General features: G+C 44.6%; 1 protein-coding gene across 3 annotated transcripts in view; it reads right to left on the bottom strand.

The window, feature by feature from the left end:
* Positions 1 to 16,981, bottom strand: part of SP1 (Sp1 transcription factor) — a 52,992-nt gene extending 36,011 nt beyond the window's left edge. Inside the window, exons 1-3 of one of the 3 annotated variants that reach the window (XM_066369619.1) lie at positions 16,923 to 16,981; positions 15,739 to 15,899; positions 13,939 to 15,454 (exon numbers count right to left, since the gene is read on the bottom strand). In XM_066369619.1, the coding sequence (XP_066225716.1) occupies positions 13,939 to 15,454; positions 15,739 to 15,899; positions 16,923 to 16,929 (1,684 nt within the window). In that variant the 5' untranslated portion in view covers positions 16,930 to 16,981. Of the gene's footprint in view, positions 1 to 13,938; positions 15,455 to 15,738; positions 15,900 to 15,987; positions 16,457 to 16,922 lie in introns of those variants that run through there. The other 2 variants (XM_066369621.1, XM_066369620.1) reach the window with 2 other exon arrangements.
* Between the last annotated feature and the right edge of the window lie 4,725 nt (positions 16,982 to 21,706).

Here is a 21,706-nt window from a genome sequence, read left to right as displayed (position 1 = left end):
TTGTAAGAAGAGCAGACTTTATTCTTTTATTACATATTTTTCCATACAACTGTAAACCTACTTTTGCCCACCTTTGTATTTTGCTGCAATTCTCAGTCAGCATTAGTTGTGTAAAAACTGATCCCCTCTGAAGCATACTAAGTGTAGGTAACTACAACACAGAAGCAACTAGTGCACTATGAAGGCAGGGACTGCATCTGCTTCAGTGAATTCCAAGAGCCCAGCACATTTGACACACAATAAATGCTCAATAAATATTGCTAAATTTATCTATGAATAAAGCATCAAAAATTGGAACCCATTTTGACTGTTACACTTTATCTAATTCTTAAGCCTGCTGAGGGCAATTATATTACTAAGTATACTGGTGCAATTATATTACTAAGTACACTGGTGTTCAGCAAATGTCTATGTTAGTCAAAAGAACCATGATTATTATTGGATTTAACAGAATTTAAGATTAAAACAAGGACATCAAAACGTGATAATGGCAACAGACATTCTTTTAAAAGAACACCAAATCAAAGAAATTTCCTCATAGTATAAAAAATTTCCAAATAGTTTTTAGGTTTATGGACTTTTTACCTTTTTAAAGAAAAGGGTCTATATAAAATTAAAATAATTTTTTTTCATAAGTGCAAGAAACTGCCAAAGAATTTTAACTTCCAAAGAATTTTACTTTCAGATATACCACCACTAAACATGCAGAGCCTGGACAAAACTGAGCCCTATTATAGTCTTTAAAAGGGTTGTTAAACCATATATACAATAGAAATGAAGAGGGTAAGGAAAGGAAGATCACAGAAGGAAAAATAACATGGAGTAACAATAGAGCCATAAGGAGACAAAGTTTGCTATAAAAACATCTCGAGCATATCAGGGGGAAAAAAGTCAGAAAAACAAATCACATCTTTCTCACTGTAAAAAGGAGGGGAGGTTAATACTCCCAGCCCACACCCCACCAAGATATGTAACCTGAATGTGTTCAAAGATTGACCTCCTTCATTATCATTGATTACTTATACTTCATTTATTTAGAGATTAAATAAATACAAATTAATTAATCTGGTTACAACAAGTTCTGATTCATAACAAAGTTTATAAAGAAGTTGATGCCTGACCTGTGGGGGTGCAGTGGATAAGCATCCACCTGTAATGCTGAGGTTCCCAGTTTAAAACCTTGGGCTTGCCCGGCCAAGGCACATAAAAGAAGAGAAGCAACTACGAGTTGAGGCTTCCCGTTCCTTCCCCTACCCCCATTTCTCTCTCTCTTCTCTTTCTAAAAATCAATAAATAAGACCTTAAAAAAAAAGTTGTTGATTAACCATGCCTTTTGATTATTTTTTTCCTATTATCTATCTTAGGCTACAAATGTTAGTAACACCTCAAAATAACTGAAGTGGATAAAAATACCAAATCTATTCTTCTACTGGATAGAAGTCCTAGTAAAAGATAAGACAGTAGAGGATTAGAATAGAAAGAATCTTGATCTAAAGTCAAGAGATTGGCCCTGGCCGGTTGGCTCAGCGGTAGAGCGTCGGCCTAGCGTGCGGAGGACCAGGGTTCGATTCCTGGCCAGGGCACACAGGAGAAGCGCCCATTTGCTTCTCCACCCCTCCACCGCGCTTTCCTCTCTGTCTCTCTCTTCCCCTCCCGCAGCCGAGGCTCCACTGGAGCAAAGATGGCCCGGGTGCTGGGGATGGCTCTGTGGCCTCTGCCTCAGGCGCTAGAGTGGCTCTGCTCGCAACATGGCGACGCCCAGGATGGGCAGAGCACCGCCCCCTGGTGGGCAGAGCATCGCCCCATGGTGGGCGTGCCGGGTGGATCCCGGTCGGGCGCATGCGGGAGTCTGTCTGACTGTCTCTCCGTTTCCAGCTTCAGAAAAATGAAATAAATAAATAAATAAATAAATAAATAAATAAATAAATAAATAAATAAATAAAGTCAAGAGATTTGTCACTGTAAATTTTGTCAAGTCACTGAGTCCTTTGGGTTCTGTCAGAATGAGCATAATGGAGGGGTTGAAGGTTTCCAGCTCTAGCAACCATCAGTTTAACTGCTATTATCATGGCTAGTCTGGTTTAATTGTATTGTTTGCAAAGAGCTGTACCTTTTTAAGCTATCAAAACAGAGTCAATTCAATGAAAAACATACTGAATAATTTAAAAAGATCCATCTCAACAGCATTTAACCTTAGATTATTAGCAACAAATATTTGCATGCCTAAGAAAACCATTTTTTTAAAATTTGAGATGTATAGATTTCTAACAGTTCTCTTATCTCTTTAAGGGCAAGTCTTTGTCTTGACCTAGGTATTTTATATTTTAACTCTTTCTTTAAAATTGTCAATTATTGCTTATTCTGTACATAGATACAGCATGAGGAGGAGGATTCAGGGTAAATTAGATATGCACATCCAAACTTGTCAAACAAGAAATACTGCCTGCCCAGTTTTCATAAAGCATTTAAGAGTTTTAAAAACATTGCAGGCAAAAGTACAAATTCAAATTACAGCCAAGATCTGCAATCAACTCTGAAAAATACTCTTTCTACAGAAACTTTTTCAGGGTCTTCTAAGGAAAACAATTCTAAATATCTAGCATAGTATTGACAATATAGTCAAAGAGTGGGCAAATAAGTTTTAAAATAATCCTTCCGCACACGAGAACCTGTATAATAATGTATAACAGTACTATTGTGACACACCTTCTGTAAGAAATAGGAATAGCCTGACCAGGCGGTGGCGCAGTGGATAGAGCGTCCGACTGGGATGTGGAAGACCCAGGTCCGAGACCCCGAGGTCGCCAGCTTGAGCGCAGGCTCATCTGGTTTGAACAAAAAGCTCACCAGCTTGAACCCAAGGTGGCTGGCTCGAGCAAGGGGTTACTCGATCTGCTGAAGGCCCACGGTCAAGGCACATATGAGAAAGCAATCAATGAACAACTAAGGTGTTGCAACCCGCAACAAAAAACTGATGATTGATGCTTCTCATCTCTCCGTTCCTGTCTGTCTGTCCCTGTCTATCCCTCTCTCTGTAAAAAAAAAGAAAAAAGAAAAAAAAAAGAAATAGGAATAATATTCTTATTTTTCAATCAAGCAGCAAAATAAAAAACTTCACCTAATTATTATGGGTTGTTTACAGACACTCAATAAAAACTACAAAACATCACTTATATAAAGCTTTTCTACACATGTTCACCTTACATTTTAAAATATTTTAAAGGACAAACAAAAACAATCAGAAACAAGGAATAACTAGAACTAAATTATTAGTGGTAACATGTACTTGCTACTTTACAAACTGGAACAATTAAAAGGAAAGGGAGATAGAACTGAACAGATACTAAAGTTTTCTGAAACACCAGGCACTCTGTGCTCTTGTTATTTAATTAAGATCTAAGCCTGACCAGGCGGTGGCGCAGTGGATAGAGCGTCAGACTGGGATGCGGAAGGACCCAGGTTAGAGACCCCAGGATAGCCAGCTTGAGCGTGAGCTCATCTGGCTTGAGCAGAAAAGCTCACTAGCATGGACCCAAGGTCACTGGCTCGAGCAGGGGTTACTCAGTCTGCTGAAGGCCCACGGTCATGGCACATATGAGAAAGCATTCAATAAACAACTATGGTGTGGCAACGAAAAACTGATGATTGATGCTTCTCATCTCTCTCCGTTCCTGTCTGTCTGTCCCTATCTATCCCTCTATCTGACTCTCTCTCTGTCCCTGTAAAAAATAATAATAATAATAAATAAATAAAATTAAAAAAAATTTTTTTTTAAATATCTAAAATGGCCACATTACACAATGTCACATGACTTAACAATGACATCATTTACTGAAAACCACTGAAATGAATAAATAGGAGCAACTGAAAAGGTCCGAAGTCTTCTCAGTCTTTTCAGATCAATAAAGACACTAGGTTTTGTTTGTTTGTTTGTTTGGGTCTTTTTTTTTTTGTATTTTTCTGAAGCTGGAAACGGGGAGAGACAGTCAGACAGACTCCCGCATGCGCCTGACCGGGATCCACTCAGCACGCCCACCAGGGGCGATGCTCTGCCCACCAGGGGGCGATGCTCTGCCCCTCTGGGGCATCGCTCTGCCTCGACCAGAGCCACTCTAGCGCCTGGGGCAGAGGCCGAGGAGCCATCCCCAGTGCCCGGGCCATCTTTGCTCCAATGGAGCCTTGGCTGCGGGGAGGGGAAGAGAGAGACAGAGAGGAAGGAGGGGGGGGGGTGGTGGAGAAGCAAATGGGCGCTTCTCCTATGTGCCCTGGCCGGGAATCGAACCCGGGTCCCCCACACGCCAGGTCGACGCTCTACCGCTGAGCCAACCAGCCAGGGCCTGTTTGTTTGTTTTTTTACAGGGACAGAGAGAGAGTCAGAGAGAGGGATAGATAGGGACAGACAAACAGGAACGGAGGAGAGATGAGAACCATCAATCACAAGTTTTTTGTTGCAACACCTTAGTTGTTCATTGATTGCTTTCTCATATGTGCCTTGACCATGGGCCTTCAGCAGACCGAGTGACTCCTTGCTCAAGTCAGCGATCTTGGGTCCAAGCTGGTGAGCTTTGCTCAAACCAGATGAGCCCACGCTCAAGCTGGTGACCTCGGGGTTTTGAACCTGGGTCCTCCGCGTCCCAGTCCAATGCTCTATCCACTGCGCCACCGCCCGGTCAGGCATGACACTAGGTTTTTAAAGGAGACCTTGTCTACTTGAAATAGATATATCTAATAAAGAATGCAAATGAGCCTGACCAGGCAGTGGCGCAGTGGATAGAGCGTTGGACTGGGATGCAGAGGACCCGGGTTCAAGACCTCGAGGTTGCCAGCTTGAATGCGGGCTCATCTGGTTTGAGGAAAAGCCCACCAGCTTGAACCCAAGGTCGCTGGCTTCAGCAAGGGGTTACTCAGTCTGCTGAAGGCCCACGGTCAAGGCACATATGAGAAAGCAATCAATGAACAACTAAGGTGTTGCAACGCGCAATGAAAAACTAATGATTGCCTGACCTGTGGTGGCACAATGGATAAAGCGTCAACCTGGAAACGCTGAGGGTGCCGGTTCAAAACCCTAGCTTGCCTGGTCAAGGCACATATGGGAGTTGATGCTTCCTGCTCCTACCCCTTCTCTCTCTCTCTCTCTCTCTCCCCTCCTCTCTAAAAAAACAACAAACAAAAAAAGTCTAATGATTGATGCTTCTCATCTCTCTCCATTCCTGTCTGTGTGTCCCTGTCTATCGCTCTGACTGTCTGTAAAAAATAAATAAATAAAAAAATTTTTTAAATGTGTATTGTTAAAAAATAATAGAAAATTCTAAACCCTGGTTAGATAGCTTAGTTGGTTAGAACATCTTCCAATATCCAAAGGAGGCTGATTCAATCCCAGGTCAGGGCACACATAGAAACAGATCAAGACCTGTGGTGGCGCAGTAGATAAAGCGTCAACCTGGAAATGCTGAGGTTGCCGGTTCGAAACCCTGGGCTTGCCTGGTCAAGGCACATATGGGAGTTAATGCTTCCAGCTCCTACCCCCCTTCTCTCTCTCTGTCTCTCCTCCCTCTCTCTCCCTTTCCTCTCTAAAAAATGAATAAATAAATTTAAAAAAAAAAAAGGTTGCTAAAACTATATAAAAAAAAAAACAGATCAATACTTCTGTCTCTCTTTCTCTCCCTTCCTTCCTTTCTGAAATCAACAATAAATTTTTTTAAAAATTTGAAAATAGAAAATTCTCTCAATGACCTTCTCTCAGAACTAGAATAGTTCTGAACACATTACATTTTTTAAAAATTTCAAACTGATTTTAGAGAGGAAAAGAAGGGGTAGGGAGAGAAAATGGGAGGGTAGGAAGGAGAGAGAGTAAAGTAGGAAGGGAAGTAAAAGGAGGTGGGGGGAATAGAAGGGAGGGGGAGGGGAAAGAGAGAGAGATTTGTTGTTCCACTTATTTACTGTATTCATTAGCTGATTCTTGTGTGTGCCCTGACAAGGGAGCCAACCCACAACCTTGCCATATCTGGATGACACTCGAACTAACTAAGCTATGCAGCCAGGGCCTGAACACATTTAAATCTCCTAAACCTATTTATCACTAATGTTCAAATGCACTAGTCTAAAATACAAGTTTTTAACAAATTAAGTCTAATCCCAAATTAAATGACACTGTTGGCAAATCAACTCTGGTATCACATTTAACTTAACTTCTAAGAGAAGACATTTTTTCTGACCCCAATAAAACTGAATAGATTTTTATTTTTAGTGCCTGAAATTTGCTTCTTGAGTAAATTATAGCCATCAAGAATATATGTTCTCTTCTCCTGCCAAAGCTCTGCCCTACACTCTTTATTAGGCAGAACTCCCACGAAGTTGAGTTGTCCACAATGTCTTTCAAAGTTGGCCCCCACTTGGCCCTGGCCAGTTGGCTCAGCTGTAGAGTGTCCACCCGGCGTGTGGAAATCTTGGGTTTGATTCCTGGTCAGGGCACACAGGAGGGGCGACCATCTGCTTTTTCCCTCCCACCACCCCCCCCCTCCTACAGCCGTGGCTCCAATGGTTGGAGCAAAGTTGGTCCTGGGGGCTGAGGACAGCTCTATGGCCTCACCTCAGTTTGGTTGCTGAGCAACAAAGCAGCAGCCCAGACTGGCAGAGCATCACCTCCTAAGGGGAAAAAAAAAGTTAGCCCCGCCCTGGCCCGTTGGCTCAGCGGTAGAGCGTCGGCCTGGCGTGCGGGGGACCCGGGTTTGATTCCCGGCCGGGGCACATAGGAGAAGCGCCCATTTATTTGCTTCTCCACCCCCACCCCCTCCTTCCTCTCTGTCTCTCTCTTCCCCTCCCGCAGCCAAGGCTCCATTGGAGCAAGGATGGCCCGTGTGCTGGGGATGGCTCCTTGGCCTCTGCCCCAGGCGCTAGAGTGGCTCTGGTCGCGGCAGCGCTCTGCCCCAGAGGGGCAGAGCATCGCCCCCTGTTGGGCAGAGCGTCACCCCCTGGTGGGCGTGCCGAGTGGATCCCGGTCGGCGGGAGTCTGACTGTCTCTCCCCGTTTCCAGCTTCAGGAAAAAAAAAAAAAAAAAAAGTTAGCCCCCACTCAACCTAGAGCAAGAGTTTTCAGGATTTAGCAGCTGCTGAAAAAAAAAACTATGAATTGAAAAAAACAAAAAGAAAAACATCCATGAATGACTACAAAATGCCAGGAAAGGCCTGGCCTATGGTGGCACTGTGGACAGAGCATTGATCTGGAACAGAGGTTGCTCGGTTTGCCCAGTCAAGGAACAAAAGACAAGCAACAAGCAAGCAATGAACAACTAATGTGAAGCTACAATGAATCCATAGTTCTCATTCCCCCCTCCAGTCCTCTCTCTGTAAAACCAATAATATAAAATCTTTTAAAATATGTAAATAAAATAAATTAGCAAATTTTCTTAAAAAAAAAAAAAAGAGGAAATAATGTTGATAAAGGAAAAAGGATGTTAAAAAAAAAGCTGCTGATGACTTTAAAAAGAAAAGAAGCCTGACCAGGCGGTGGCGCAGTGGATGGAGCATCGGACTGGGATGCAGAAGGACCCAGGTTCGAGACCCCAAGGTCGCCAGCTTGAGCGCGGGCTCATCTGGCTTGAGCAAAAAGCTCACCAGCTTGGACTCAGGGTCGCTGGCTCCAGCAGGGGGTTGCTCGGTCTGCTGAAGACCCACGGTCAGGGCACATATGAGAGAGCAATCAGTGAACAACCAAGAAGTTGCAACGCGCAACGAAAGGCTGGTGATTGATGCTTCTCATCTCTCTCCATTCCTGTCTGTCTGTCCCTATCTCTGCCTCTGTAAAAAAATAAAAATAAAATAAACAAACAAAAAAAAGAAAAACTAAGAGCCTTTAGATCATTTAACTCAGTGGTCCCCAACCTTTTTTGGGCCACGGACCAGTTTAATGTCAGAAAATATTTTCACGGACCAGCCTTTAGGGTGGGATGGATAAATGTATCACGTGACCGAGACAAGCGTCAAGAGTGAGTCTTAGACAGATGTAACAGAGGGAATCTGGTCATTTTTTAAAAATAAAACATCATTCAGACTTAAATATAAATAAAACGAAAATAATGTAAGTTATTTATTCTTTCTCTGCAGACTAGTACCAAATGGCCCACGGACTGGTAGCGGTCCACGGCCCAGGGATTGGGGACCACTGATTTAACTGATTGAAAACTAAATTTAGTTTACTGGGTGGTCCCTTCCTCACTAGTACCCACCAGGGGCAGAGCCATGAATAATAAAGGGTTACAAAGGTGGCTGGTTCATTTCTTTTTTTTTTTTTTTTTTGGTTCATTTCTAAGCTTATGCCTTTGCCTGTGTATTCAGCAAACAGAAGTAAACTAGAGTAAAATTACAAGAGAGCTTTAGAAAATTTTTTGTGTGTGACAAAGACAAAGAGCAACAGATAGGGACAGACAGACAGGAAGGGAGAGAGACGAGAAGAATCAATTCTTCATTGCAGCGCCTTAGTTGTTCACTGATTGCTTTCTCATATGTACCTTGATTGGGGGGGCTACAGCAGAGACAGTGACCCCTTGCTCAAGCCACCAACCTTGAGCTCAAGCTGGTGAGCCTTGCTCAAACCAGATAAGCCCACGCTCAAGCTGGTTTGAACCTGGGTCCTTCGCATCCCAGTCCAACGTTCTATCCACTGTGCTGCCACCACTTGGTCAGGGCAGAAAATTTTTTTTCCGTATTTTCCTGAAGTGAGAAGTGGGAAGGCCCACATGCGCCCCACTGGGATCCACCCAGCACACCCACTAGGGGGCGATGCTCTGCCCATCTGGATCGTTACACCGTTGTACCTGGAGCCACTCTAGCACTTGAGGTGAGGCCATGGAGCCATCCTCAGCACCCGGGCAAACTTTGCTCCAATGGAGCCTTGGCTGCAGGCAGTGAAGAGAGAGAGAGAGAGAGAGAGAGAGAGAGAGAAAGGAGAGGGAGAAGGGTGGAGAAGCAGATGGGCACTTCTCTTGTGTGCCCTGACCCGCAATCGAACCTGGGACATCCACATACTGGGCACTGCTCCACCACTGAACAAACCAGCCAGGGTCTAGAAAATTTAAAAGATTATTTTTTAAGCCTAACCAGGTGGTGACGCAGTGGACAGAGCATCGACCTGGGGCGCTGAGGACCCAGGTTCAAAACCCCAAGGTCCCTAGCTTGAGCAAGGGGTTTATCCCCTCAACTGGAGGGCCTCCCCCTACCCAAGGCATATATGAGAAAGCAATCAATGAACTAAGGTGCTGCAATTATGAGTTGATGCTTCTCATTTTTCTCCCTTCCTGTCTGTATGTCCCTGTCTGTCCCTCTCTAAAAAAAAAAAAAAAAAAAGATTATTTTTAAACATAATAAACACACTTGGGGTAGTGAACACAGTGCAATACAATATATAGATGACGTATTATAGAACTGTACACCTGAAACCTGTATAATTTTATTAACCAATGTCACCCTAATTAAGTCAATTAAAAAGTCTTTTTAAAAAAAAAATGAGCCTGACCTGTGGTGGTGCAGTGGATAAAGTGTCGACCTGGAACACTGAGGTCGCCGGTTCGAAACCCTGGGCTTACCTGGTCAAGGCACATATGGGAGTTGATGCTTCCTGCTCCTCCCTCCTTCTCTCTCTCTCTCCCTCTTTCCCTTTCTCTCTCTCTCTTTCTCTCTCTCTCTCTCTCCTCTGAAAATTGAATAAAATCTTAAAAAAAAAAGAAAAGGAAATGAAACGCAGATTGCAGGACAGTTAAAACAGACAACTGAGCCTGACCAGGCGGTGGCGCAGTGGATAGAGCATCAGACTGGGATGCAGAAGACCCAGGTTCGAGACCCCGAGGTCGCCAGCTTGAGTGCGGGCTCATCTGGTTTAAGCAAAGCTCACCAGCTTGAACCCAAGGTCGCTGGCTCAAGCAAGGGGTTACTCAGTCTGCTGTAGCCCCACCTCCACCCATCAAGGCATATATGAGAAAGCAATCAATGAACAACTATGGTGTCACAGAGAAAAACTAATGATTGACGCTTCTCATCTCTCTCCGTTCCTGTCTGTCTGACCCTATCTATCCCTCTCTCTGACTCTCCCTGTCTCTGTAAAACATAAAATTAAAAAAATTAAAAACAGACAACTGAGAAAAAAAAAATAAGTGTAAACCGACAAAGTGAACAACATGAAAACTGCAGTCTTTCACAACCATGTCTCACTTTGTAGGTGCTATCTATCTATCTATTCTATATTCTACTACATCATACTGCCAAGAGGTTGAGTGTTTCTAATAAAATAACTATGTACCAGAAAAGGAGGTAAAATGAGACACATTGTAGCAGTTAGGCAACAGCTGCACAGAACTAAGCTTCAAGGAAATAATTTTATTATCTTTCATTAAGAACCAAGTCACAGCAACTGACCGGGGTGTGGGGTGGGGGTTGCACAAGTGTGCCTAACCAGAAAGGAGGAAACTTTTATCTTCAGAAACCACTATTAACAAAGCAAACAACCTCAACTCTCACAAAATGGCCTTTTAGTGCCTCTTCTCATTTGTTGAATGTCAAACTGCTGCTACCTTACAGAAAGGCGTGCATTTTTTTGAGCTCAGAGACCATCAATAACAGCTAGGCAGCCTGACCTGTGGTGGCGCAGTGGATAAAACATCAACCTGGAAATGCTGAGGTCGCCGGTTTGAAACCCTGGGCTTGCCTGGTCAAGGCACATATGGGAGCTGGTGCTTCCAGCTCCTCCTCCTCCTCTCTCTCTGTCTCTCTCTCTCCCTCTCTCTCCTCTCTAAAATGAATAAATAAATAAATAAATTAAAAAAAAAAAATAACAGCTAGGCAGCCCTATCCTATGACATATTAAATGGCAGGCTTCCCCAGGGCATGATTTAGCAATGAGAGCACCTCATAACTATTCCTTTGAGCTTAAGTTATAAACCTTTTAGAAACTGCGAGGATTCAAATTATTATTAATGGGAACAACCCCACATCTTTTCTTTCCTTTCAAAAAGAGCAAACTGCTCGATACAACCTCAGAGCAAAAGGAACACAACCATATACTAATGTAGATTACCCAGAAAGTATCTAACTGTCCAGGCTGTTAATTTCAGTTATTACACTTTCTCCGTAATTTTTAGCCTATAAAACACTTGCCAGTTCTATCTAGAGCATTACATTTTAAAGAAGGAAAAATACACATTCTTAACAATCTAAAGGATTTCTCATGTCCAGACTTAACACTAACAGGTAATATAATATCCTAGACTAGAACTAACCACAAACCCAAGCTCTGGTTGTAGTCTCACCACTTCAAGCACTTTTTAGTATCTCCATGTCCTCATAGAGAAAATAAAGCCATTTACAAGATGTTTTCTTAAATTCCTTCCAGCTCTAACTTTCTAGTCTAAGATCACTAAGAAAATTACTGTCTTGCTAAAGCTCAAAACTTGAAACACACCACAAGAATGTAAGAAAATTAGGGAACTTGACCCCCCAAGATTTTCCAAAACTGCAGAAGGCACAAAACATGGCTGCCTACTTGTTATCCTCACTTATATAAGAACCAGTCTAAATGGAATGAAAATGCAATAATAAATATAAGCAATTTATACTCCCACATATATTCCAATAAAACTAGTTCAATTATATTAAACAATTTCCCTTAACTTTTATATATCATGCCAAAATATAAAAATGTTATGTATCCTTTTATCATGTTTTAGTAAAGATTAGCTACCTTGGGATGATATTTAAAATGATAAATTTGGCCCTGGCCGGTTGGCTCAGCGGTAGAGCGTCGGCCTGGCGTGCGGGGAACCCGGTTCGATTCCCGGCCAGGGCACATAGGAGAAGCGCCCATTTGCTTCTCCACACCCCCCTCCTTCCTCTCTGTCTCTCTCTTCCCCTCCCGCAGCCAAGGCTCCATTGGAGCAAAGATGGCCCGGGCGCTGGGGATGGCTCCTTGGCCTCTGCCCCAGGCGCTAGAGTGGCTCTGGTCGTGGCAGAGCGACGCCCCGGAGGGGCAGAGCATCGCCCCTGGTGGGCGTGCTGGGATTCCCGGTCGGCCGCATGCGGGAGTCTGTCTGACTGCCTCCCCGTTTCCAGCTTCAGAAAAATACAGAAAAAATAAAAAAATAAAAAATAAAATAAAATAAAATGATAAATTCTAAACAGACTAACTGCTACCTTCTTTTTTTATTATTTATTTATTCATTTTAGAGAGGGGAGAGAGAGAGAGAGAGAGAGAGAGAGAAAGGGAGGAGCAGCAGGAAGCATCAACTCCCATATGTGCCTTGACCAGGCAAGCCCAGGGTTTCAAACCAGCGACCTCAGTATTCCAGGTCGAGGCTTTATCCACTGCGCCACCACAGGTCACTGCTACCTTCTTAAAAGGGTATGGTTTACATTTCAAATTAACCAATTGTGAAACTTAGTTCAAAGTGAATGACTAAATATTGTGGTCAACTGATTTAACACACATTCCAATAATATATACTTCTTCCCTGAGGACTCTTGCCTTCAGTGTTCTTCCTATTATTCCTAACTCCTCAACTCTACCTTCCCACTCCATTCCAGGTCTCACTCCCTTTCTCTCCCCTCCTTTCTCAACCATACACTCCTTTCAAAGCAGTCTAGGAACTAATTCTCTTATCTAAGAACTATCAAGATCACCTAGAAGGCTTAATAAAAATATACATTAGTGTAACAGGTGGTAGATGGATTCTACTTTTAAGGTAACAAGGAGTTAAAAAAATCAAACCTTGAGTAATGAGTTCACTCAGAGTAGAATATTCTGGTTAACTAAAAATTAACTAGAACCTGAGCTGTGGTGGCACAGTGGATAAAGACTCGATCTAGAATGCTGAGTTTGCCAGTTTGAAACCCCAGGCTTGCCTGGTCCAGGCACATATGGGAGTTGATGCTTCCTGCTCCTCCCCCCTTCTCTCTCTCTCTCTCTACTCTCCCTAAAATAAATAAGTAAAAATTAAAAAAAAAAAAAAATTAACCAGAGAACTTATTTTGTTAAAATCTCCTTCTGGAATCCATTATATCACTTTTCCCCTAACGGAACAGTCACAGTTCTTCATGAGAAACATCTGATACATATCATATAAATAGGCCAAGTTTACAATCAATTCTTATCCTACACAAGAGTAGACCCCACAAGCCAAATAAAGCCCTCAAGCTAACAATGGTTTTACATTTTTTAAAGGGTTGTAAAAAACAAAAAAGAAGCCTGACCAGGCGGTGGAACAGTGGATAGAGCGTTGGAATGGGATGCGGAGGACCCAGGTTCGAGACCCCGAAGTCTCCACCTTGAGCGAGGGCTCACCTGGCTTGAGCAAAGCTCACCAGCTTGGACCCAAAGTTGCTGGCTCGAGCAAGGGGTTACTGGGTCTGCTGAAGGCCTGCGGTCAAGGCACATACGAGAAAGCAATCAATGAACAACTAAGGTGTTGCAATACGCAACGAAAAACTAATGATTGATGCTTCTCATCTCTCCATTCCTGTCTGTCCCTGTCTATCCCTCTCTCTGACTCTCTCTCTGTAAAAATAAATAAATAAATAAATATTAAAAAAAAAAAAAAAAGAAAATGTGGCTGAAACCACCCGTAGCCCACTAGGCGTATATTATTGGGTCCTTTACAGGGACAGTTGGCTGATCTTTGTTCTGTAGTACTAAAAGCACTAGAAGTATAGCGACCCCAGGGACATGCCCCAGAAGTCCTCCCTTCTCATCAGATTAACTGAAAGAAAAGAAAGTTTCCACTAAATCGGTTCCAAACGACTTAAAATAGAATCATTACTATTTCTCTAACTGACTTGCCTAAACGTAACCCTGAAGAAAGTGTTACGTTCAAAGGGCTCTATTCCTGTCTTTAGAATTAAGTTTCCACTGAGGGGCCAGTTAGCTCTGGAAATAAATGCAAAAAATCAGAAGCCTTACCTGGGGCATTTGCTATTGTTAAGGGCAGGCTGGGAAGCTGGTGCACTTGGATTCCTGAGGCACCCAGAGCACTGAGGTTAATGGTCTGGAGGCCAGGCATGGAAGAGAGCTGAGCGGCATTCACAGTGACTGTGCCCGCGGGGACAGAGGCGGCCGAGGCAATAGGTGTAAGGGTGGTATTACTGCTGCTGGTCTGCCCCAGGGAAACACCCTGCATTGGGGCCAAGGTGATTGTCTGTGCCTGTGGGTTCTGAACTTGAAGGTTCTGCAGCTGAAGAGTCTGCCAACTGACCTGTCCATTGGGTCCCACTGTTGGTGTCCGGATGATGATGGGGCCAGAGTTTGGAACAGCCTGAAGCTGGAGATTCTGCAGGGTTTCCTGGGAGATAGCTTGAGTTGTAAAGGTTTGCCCTGACAATGGTGCTGCTTGAAGAGCCTGGAGGGTCTGTCCCCCTTGAACTAGCTGAGGCTGGATAAGAATTTGTTGTTGTTGCTGTGACTGCTGGTTTTGTTCTCCTTCTTTTTGCTGACTTGCTTGCAGTGAACCTCCGGATGTCTGGTTTTGCTGGATGTTCAGAGCATCTGATCCCTGTAGCCCACTGACCCTCTGGGGTGTCTGGCCTTGAGAGTTGGTCCCTGCTGATCCGCTGGTGGTAAAGTTCATAATTCCCATGTTGCTGGTGGTAGTAGTTGTTGAATAGCTATTGGCGTTGGTGAAAAAGGAGCTAGAACTGGCTTGTGATGATACCAAACTGGCAGAACTGATGGCAGTCCCTGAGGTGACAGGCTGTGAGCTGCTCTCCTGGGACCCAGAGCTGCTAATCGTGACTGCCTGAGAGCTAGGAGTCAAGGTAGCTGCGGAAACGCTGTTAACAGGTAGCAAGGTGATATTCCCATTCAGGGCCACTGGTACATTGGTCACATACTGAGTCTGTCCTGAAAGGACATTATTAGCCAAGCCTTGGAGTGGGACAGCCTGCTGGAGTAGATTTGGCATAGCAGCAATGATGTTGCCTCCACTTCCTCGATTTGTGATGATCTGTTGGTTTGCACCAGGTATGATCTGTATTTGACCAGAACCATCCTGTTGCACTTGAGCCCCAGTGGCAGTGAATTGCAGCTGTTGCCCATCAACGGTCTGGAACTGTGGGATTACTTGATACTGAATATTAGGCATCACACCAGGTAGTCCTGTCAGGACTTGCTGGTTCTGTAAGTTGGAGGTGGCAGCCACAACATACTGCCCACCAGAGACAGTACGATTCTTGGAAGACTCACTGCCGTTGCTGCCATTGGTACTGCTGCCACTCTGTTCCTTTGAGGTAGGAGTAGCCCCAGAGGAGGAAGAGATGATCTGCCAGCCATTGGCACCCTGTGAGAGTTGTGTGGCTGTGAGGTCAAGCTCACCTGTGCCCCCTGACTGGCTTGGGCCCTGGGAGTTGTTGCTGTTTTCATTGGGTGATTCAATTCTGCTGCAAGTTGCTGCCAACAGAGCCAAAGGGGATGGCTGGGACTCCTAGCCAAAAAAAATGAAAGGAAAAGAATTAGTTCAGCTGCCAACCTAGGGGGCAGTATACAACGACAGCAAAACAGTGCAGACAAATAATGAAAAAACAAACAAAAAGCTAACCTATAGCTCTATTGCTTAAATTCTCATCTTTGGGGAGTCTCCCGGTCACTTGTCTCTCTGTACCTACCTTCCTTAACTATAAAACAGCCCCTTATTCTGTGAAAAGACAACCATCTAAATCTACATACATCTTCTCAACACCTTCCACACTCTTTCTGATCATTACTTACCTGTCCTCCTCCTCCTCCTCCACTGCTGCTGCTACTGCCTGTGCTGCTGCTTCGAGCCTGAGAAAAGGCACCGCCACCATTCCCACTGCCCCCATTACTGCCACCAACTCCTTTCTCAATCTTCACCACAGTTGTCATTTCATCCATGGAGTGATCTTGGTCTGAAAAATATTAAAAGATAAACAGTTAAAAGTTCGGGGAAGGAAAAGGATAAGGTGAAGAAGGGTAAAAGAAATTATGACAAAACACATGACTAACAGGAAGGAGAAAGGCGTCAGTGGAGGGGGGGAGGACTGAGGAGAAGGGACAGTTGTAGGACGTGTAGGACATGAACTAGCTTCACTTATGTCAAAGCTGGGCCTTGACTCTCGTTTGCACAAACTTAACCTCGGAGAACATTAAAAAGATACTCTTCGTACAGGAAATATGGACAGCTAATGGGCAAGCTAAGTGAGTTTCATCATAAGGGAAAGTATCTAAGGGATAAAAAAGAACAGGTAAGGCAAAAAAATATGTGGGTGGATGCAAAGCTTGCTAAAATTAGGGTCAGAGGACACGGAGAAAGAAAAATTCAAATGTGGAAAATAATAAAGAATAAGGGAAAAGAAAAAAAAGAAAAGGTAAAAAGTATGAGTGGGGAAACAGCTGCGAATACTGATTAAGGGGCTAAAGGGGTCGAGGGATTAGAAATCGGGTTTCCGGACAGGCTGAGGGCGGACCCTAGAGGGAAAGGGCGGGACGGTGCGGAAGGGGGGGAGAAAAACCCACGGACTGGGGGAGGGCCCTGGGGGCAGGCGGCGACCAGAGGGCGGGCCAGGGAGGCGGTTGGCCCGGGCGGGGCCTGCACCACTCGGGCCGCCCCCGCAGCTCCAGCCCCCGGCGGGAGGAGCCTCAGACAGGCGGCCGAATAGTGGGGGGTAAGGCCCGTCCCACCGTGGCCGGGGCGGGCAGGGGGCGGGAGAGGCCACTCTGCCCCCTCCCCCGGGGCGGGCGGCCCATCCCCCTCCTCCTTGGAGGCCCCGCCACTGCCCCTTCTCCCTCCCTTCCCTCCGCCCCGGGCGGGACCAAGTCCGCCGCCGCCGCCTCTCGCCCGCCCCCCCTCACGGCGGGGACCGCCCGGTCGGCCCTCGCGCGCGCCCCCTCATTCCCTACCACCCCTAAGCTTGGAGTGGACTCCTTCTTACCGCTCATAGTGGCAGCTGAGGGACGAGCTCAAGGGGGTCCTGTCCGGGGGGGTTGGGGGGGGCCGGGGAAAACGCGGACGCTGACGAGGCAAGCGAACCCGGACCGAACAGGGAGGGGGGGGTATGGAGGAGGGATCAGCGCGCCACAAGCCCGGCCTAAGCCCCGCCCCTTCACTGCTGCCCCGCCCAATGAGGGAGGGTGAAAGGAGGGACTTGCTGAAGAAAGGCTGTCGAGTAATCCAATGGCAAGACTCACTTGCTCTCTGAGGCGTGTAAGACAAAGTTGCGTACCCGGTGTCCGCCCTGAAAAACCGCCTATTCAGTTTTAAATGCCAATGAAAGATACAGGAAGTGAAAATGGGCGGAATCTAGAAATGATAGGCCTGGGAAGAAACCAGTGAACTGTCAGGCGGGCTTCCTTAAAGGAAGGGATAGGAAGAACTTTGATTGGAATGACAGAACAACGACCAACCAGAACTCTGGACGTGCCCGAGCAAAGTCCTGGTGGGAGGAGAGATAAGAAGTAGGCAGGAATGGGATAAAATGAAGTTGATCAAAACCAATCAGAAGTCAGGCGGGCAGCTAGGGTAATTATGATTGGATTAACACTGAAAAGAGACAAGATAAGACGCAAATAGACAGCAATGGAAGGCTAATTAAACGCCGAATGAATTCTTAGGGCGGGAGCTAGAGTAGGCAGAGGAGAAATGGCGTCTCCGTCAGTCACTCAGGCCAATGAGGGGGCGAAGGAAACCAGGCACCACCTCCATCTTGGCCAAAGGGCGTTACTAAAACTTCCTGTTACGGGGGAGGGAAGTGGGTTGTGCCGAGAGGAATCCGTCGCCATATTGGTCTTCCTCAGGGGACGTCTTTACAGTATGTAGGTGGTGCGCTTCAGCGGAGCCCTACCGCTCAAAAAATATCAAGGTCAAAAAACTGCGCGCGCGGTTATTCCTTGCCACAAGGACGAGTCTCCATTTAAGGATTTTTTAAAAGTACTCAAGTTTCATCACTCAGGCTGGGCGGAGGAGCAGGTGGATACCTCAACGTGGGTGTAAACCATAGGGGTGCGGGAGCGATGAGATCTGGCGTGGGTGTTCACACCCTCTGTCAATACAGAACTTACCAATTCGCAAGGTTTTTATGAGACTGGCAAACGCCATTTCTTAGGATTTTCTCCAGAGGTGCTAAACCATTTAACTTAGGGCGTACTAACTTCTTAAGAGCTTGTCTTAGAGGCTAAAATGCGCTGGAGAACCTCCGCGAGTCAAGGTCCTATAAGGCGCGCCCTGCCCCCCCCCCCCACGTAATTGTAAATACTGTTTATGCATAAAACAAGATAGTAAGGTAGAGTTCCTGCTTTTTGCAGCTACAAAGGTTAAAGGAGATTTATCCTGAAGCACCCTAATTTCTGGCCTCCTGCTCTACCTCTCCTTTATCCTAGTTTTTTTTGTTTTGTTTTTTGACAGAGAGGGACAGACAGGGAGAGAGATGAGAAGCATCAACTCTTCCTTGCAGCTCCTTAGTTGTTCGTTGATTACTTTCTCATATGTGCCTTGACCAGGGGGCTGCAGCAGAGCTTGTGACCCAGTGCTCAAGCAGCAACCTCAGGGTTTCAAACCTGGGTCCTCTACGTCCCAGTCTGGAGCTCAATCCACTGTGCTGCTGCCTGGTCAGGCCTCCTTTATCCTAGTTTTGGTGGAGGTGCCCTGGGTAGCTTGTCAATAAAGGTGACCAATCGTCCTCCGTTAATAAGGCCAGTCCTTTTGTAAGTTCTGTCCTCCCTCGAAAAGTGTCCTCCTACATGTCCTCCTTTTTGATATTGGAAGACTAATCTGTAAATATCTGTATTCAATCAATGCAGAGTCGCTCCACTGCATGTGATGTGATGTATTTGTATTTGACATGACACAATTTGTCAAGTATCAGTACAGTGCGGCGAGATGTGATTATGAGATGCATGCACTCAGCACGGAGACCTTGAGAGAGTGGTGATGTACCGAGCGTATAAATGGCTTTGTGTACTTCTTACTGAAACACGACATGGCACATACGACATTGTAGACTCACAATTATTTCTTTATCAGTGAACATTTAATCATAGATAAGCACTGTTGGGCAGATAAAATATATTATGCTCACTGTGTTAAAGATAGCGTTGCCCATATGGAAGTCCGTCACCCAGGTGATATTAATGTGTGTTGGGGCAGGCTGTGGGCAGGCAGGATCCTTGTAGCCTGGGGCTTGGTTTTAGGACTAAGCCTTTCCCACCCTTTTTGATGTGAGGTGAACTTTGTATCAGAGACTTTCTTATTTTGTATATTGGATTTAAGGTTTTGATTTCTGCACTATAAATAAAGTGGGGCAGACTGGGAGCTTGCTCTCTCTCGGTTCCTGAGATTAGCATTAAAGAGGAGAGCAGAGAAAGGCCACGTGGAGGAGAGGAGAAGCAGCCAAGATGGTGGAGTGCTGAAGGAAAAGCGAGTTAATGCAGAGTTTGTGCGGTGAGAAGGAGATGGGGAACAGAGGTGAATAAGGCTGGTGAGCTAGAAACCTTTGATTCTAGGAAACTCGGATAAGTCAGTAGCTCTGCGAGCACTGAATGAGTGGGTTTTGGAGCCCAGTGTGTGTTTTTACTTGCCCGCCGGGTGCAAGCTAGGATTAAAGATAATGGCCCACCAGTTCTTGGCTCCGTTGTTTCATTACCATCTGTCCGAATCTAATGCGATCCTGCACTGGCCAGGCAACTGTGATGGTGACCATGGATACTGGCCATACAAGCACAATTCACGTTTTATTAATTCATTATCTATTTAATCATTTCCAAATATGTATAATTTTATTTACAAGTGTTTTCCCGAAATGAGAGTTTTAAAGTGGAAATCTAACCTCAAACCATATCTATTAATAACACATTTTAATTAAATAGTTGCATAAAACATGGTTTTTAATTATAAAATGATAAATACATCCAAATATCATTCCAAATTAGTTGTTTTGTTTGATATTTAGTTTTCCTAAATGAGTACTTTTTTCATACAATTATTATTAAAAATTAATAGGTATGTAAGCATAATTATAAAATATTACAAATATTTTTATTATATACATTTATATTATAGTGCATTATTGTTGCAATGAATAAAATGTTTTTTTTATTTATGATAGTTTTTTCTTCAATTTATTTTTGTCCTTTTCATTGTTAAAAAGTTGGTCACCTTATTGTCAATGATATGATGTCATTCACATTTTAGCGCTTGTATATTATGTTACCACTTCATTATCTACAAGTTCAGGACTTCATGATAGGTTGTCATGTTTTAAGGTATGGATTCTCCTAAAACTGAGGCCTCTGCTGCTTCAAGCAGGACCTGAAGAAGGTGAAGTGATTGTGGAATGTTAGGTGCCTAGGTCAGTTAGGCATTTTTTATTCTTTATGTCATTCTCATAAGGAAAATATTAGTAAATATGAGATGTTTGGGAAGTAACTTGCCCAAAGTCACAAAGCTAATGAGTTGTAGTTCCAGATTTCAACCCTGAAGATTCCCACAAAAAGTCTTCCTTTAATTCTTTAGTGAATAGAATAATTCCTTGTGTAACCATTTATAAAAATGGGCTTGCCTGACCAGGTGGTGGCACAGGGGATAGAGCGTTGGACTGGGAAGCGGAGGACCCAGGTTCAAAACCCTGAGGGTGCCAGCTTGAGCTCTGGCTCATCCATCTTGAGCACAGGGTTGCTGTCTGGAATCATAGACAGTAACCCCATGTCTGGGATCAGCAACCCCATGGTTGCTAGCTTGAGCCTTAAAGGTTGCTGGCTTGAACAAGGGGTCACTCACTCTGCTGTAGTCCCCCCGGTTAAGGCACATATGAGAAAGCAATCAATGAACAACTGAAGAGCCTCAACAAAGAATTGATGCTTCTCATCTCTCTCCCTTCCTGTCTGTCCCTATCTGTCCCTGTCTCTCTCTCTCTCTCTCTTTCTCTCTCTCTCTCTCTCTCTCCCACACACACACACACACACAGAAAATGGGCTTAATACAAAAAAATTTTTTTCTGCCTCCCATCCCCACCTTTCCTTCTGGCTCTTTCCTCCCAACTCAGGGAGGCCCTTCCCCATGACCTCCCGGAAGGCATCTGAGCCTTTGTTGTTTTATTATAGCTTCTTTACTGTTATCTTGTAGTTCCTGAAAAACACTCCTGCCTAAACTTCCAGGACAGTTCACATGGCATCATTCTCTTGTATACCTTTATTATAAAACATCACATTACATTATAATTAACAGCATCTCTCCCCAGATCAAAGCTTCTCAAAATATTGTATAATGTTGGACAGTCTTTATCAGTATCATGTGGGCTGCTTTTTTAAAAGGTGAATCCCTAGACCCCATCTCATCCTCTCTGTGTTGGGACTTCAGAGTATGTTTGTTTGTTTTTGAGAGAGAGAGAGAGAGAGAGAGAGAGAGAGAGAGAGAAAGGCAGGGGGAGAGAGACACAGGAACATGGAGCTGCTCATAAATTTGCCCTGACTGGGGAATTGAACCCTGCAACCTCCACTGACCAGACCTATGCTCAACCAACCAAGAGCTATCTGGCCAAGACTTAATTTTTATTGATTCTTAGAGAGATAGAGAGAAAGGGAGAGGTGGGTGTAAAGCCAGAAGTCATGGCCACTATCACAGCAGCCTGGCCTATGCAGGTTCGCATTGGATTCGGACAGTCGGTAAAGAAACAACGGAGCCAAGAACTGGTGGGCCATTAGCTTTAATTCTAGCTTGCACCCA

Source organism: Saccopteryx leptura, chromosome 2 (genome assembly GCF_036850995.1).
Source record: "Saccopteryx leptura isolate mSacLep1 chromosome 2, mSacLep1_pri_phased_curated, whole genome shotgun sequence".
NCBI classification, from domain to species: domain Eukaryota; kingdom Metazoa; phylum Chordata; class Mammalia; order Chiroptera; family Emballonuridae; genus Saccopteryx; species Saccopteryx leptura.
Note: the sequence above shows the minus strand (reverse complement) of the source record. Positions and strands in the feature narration are given on the sequence as shown.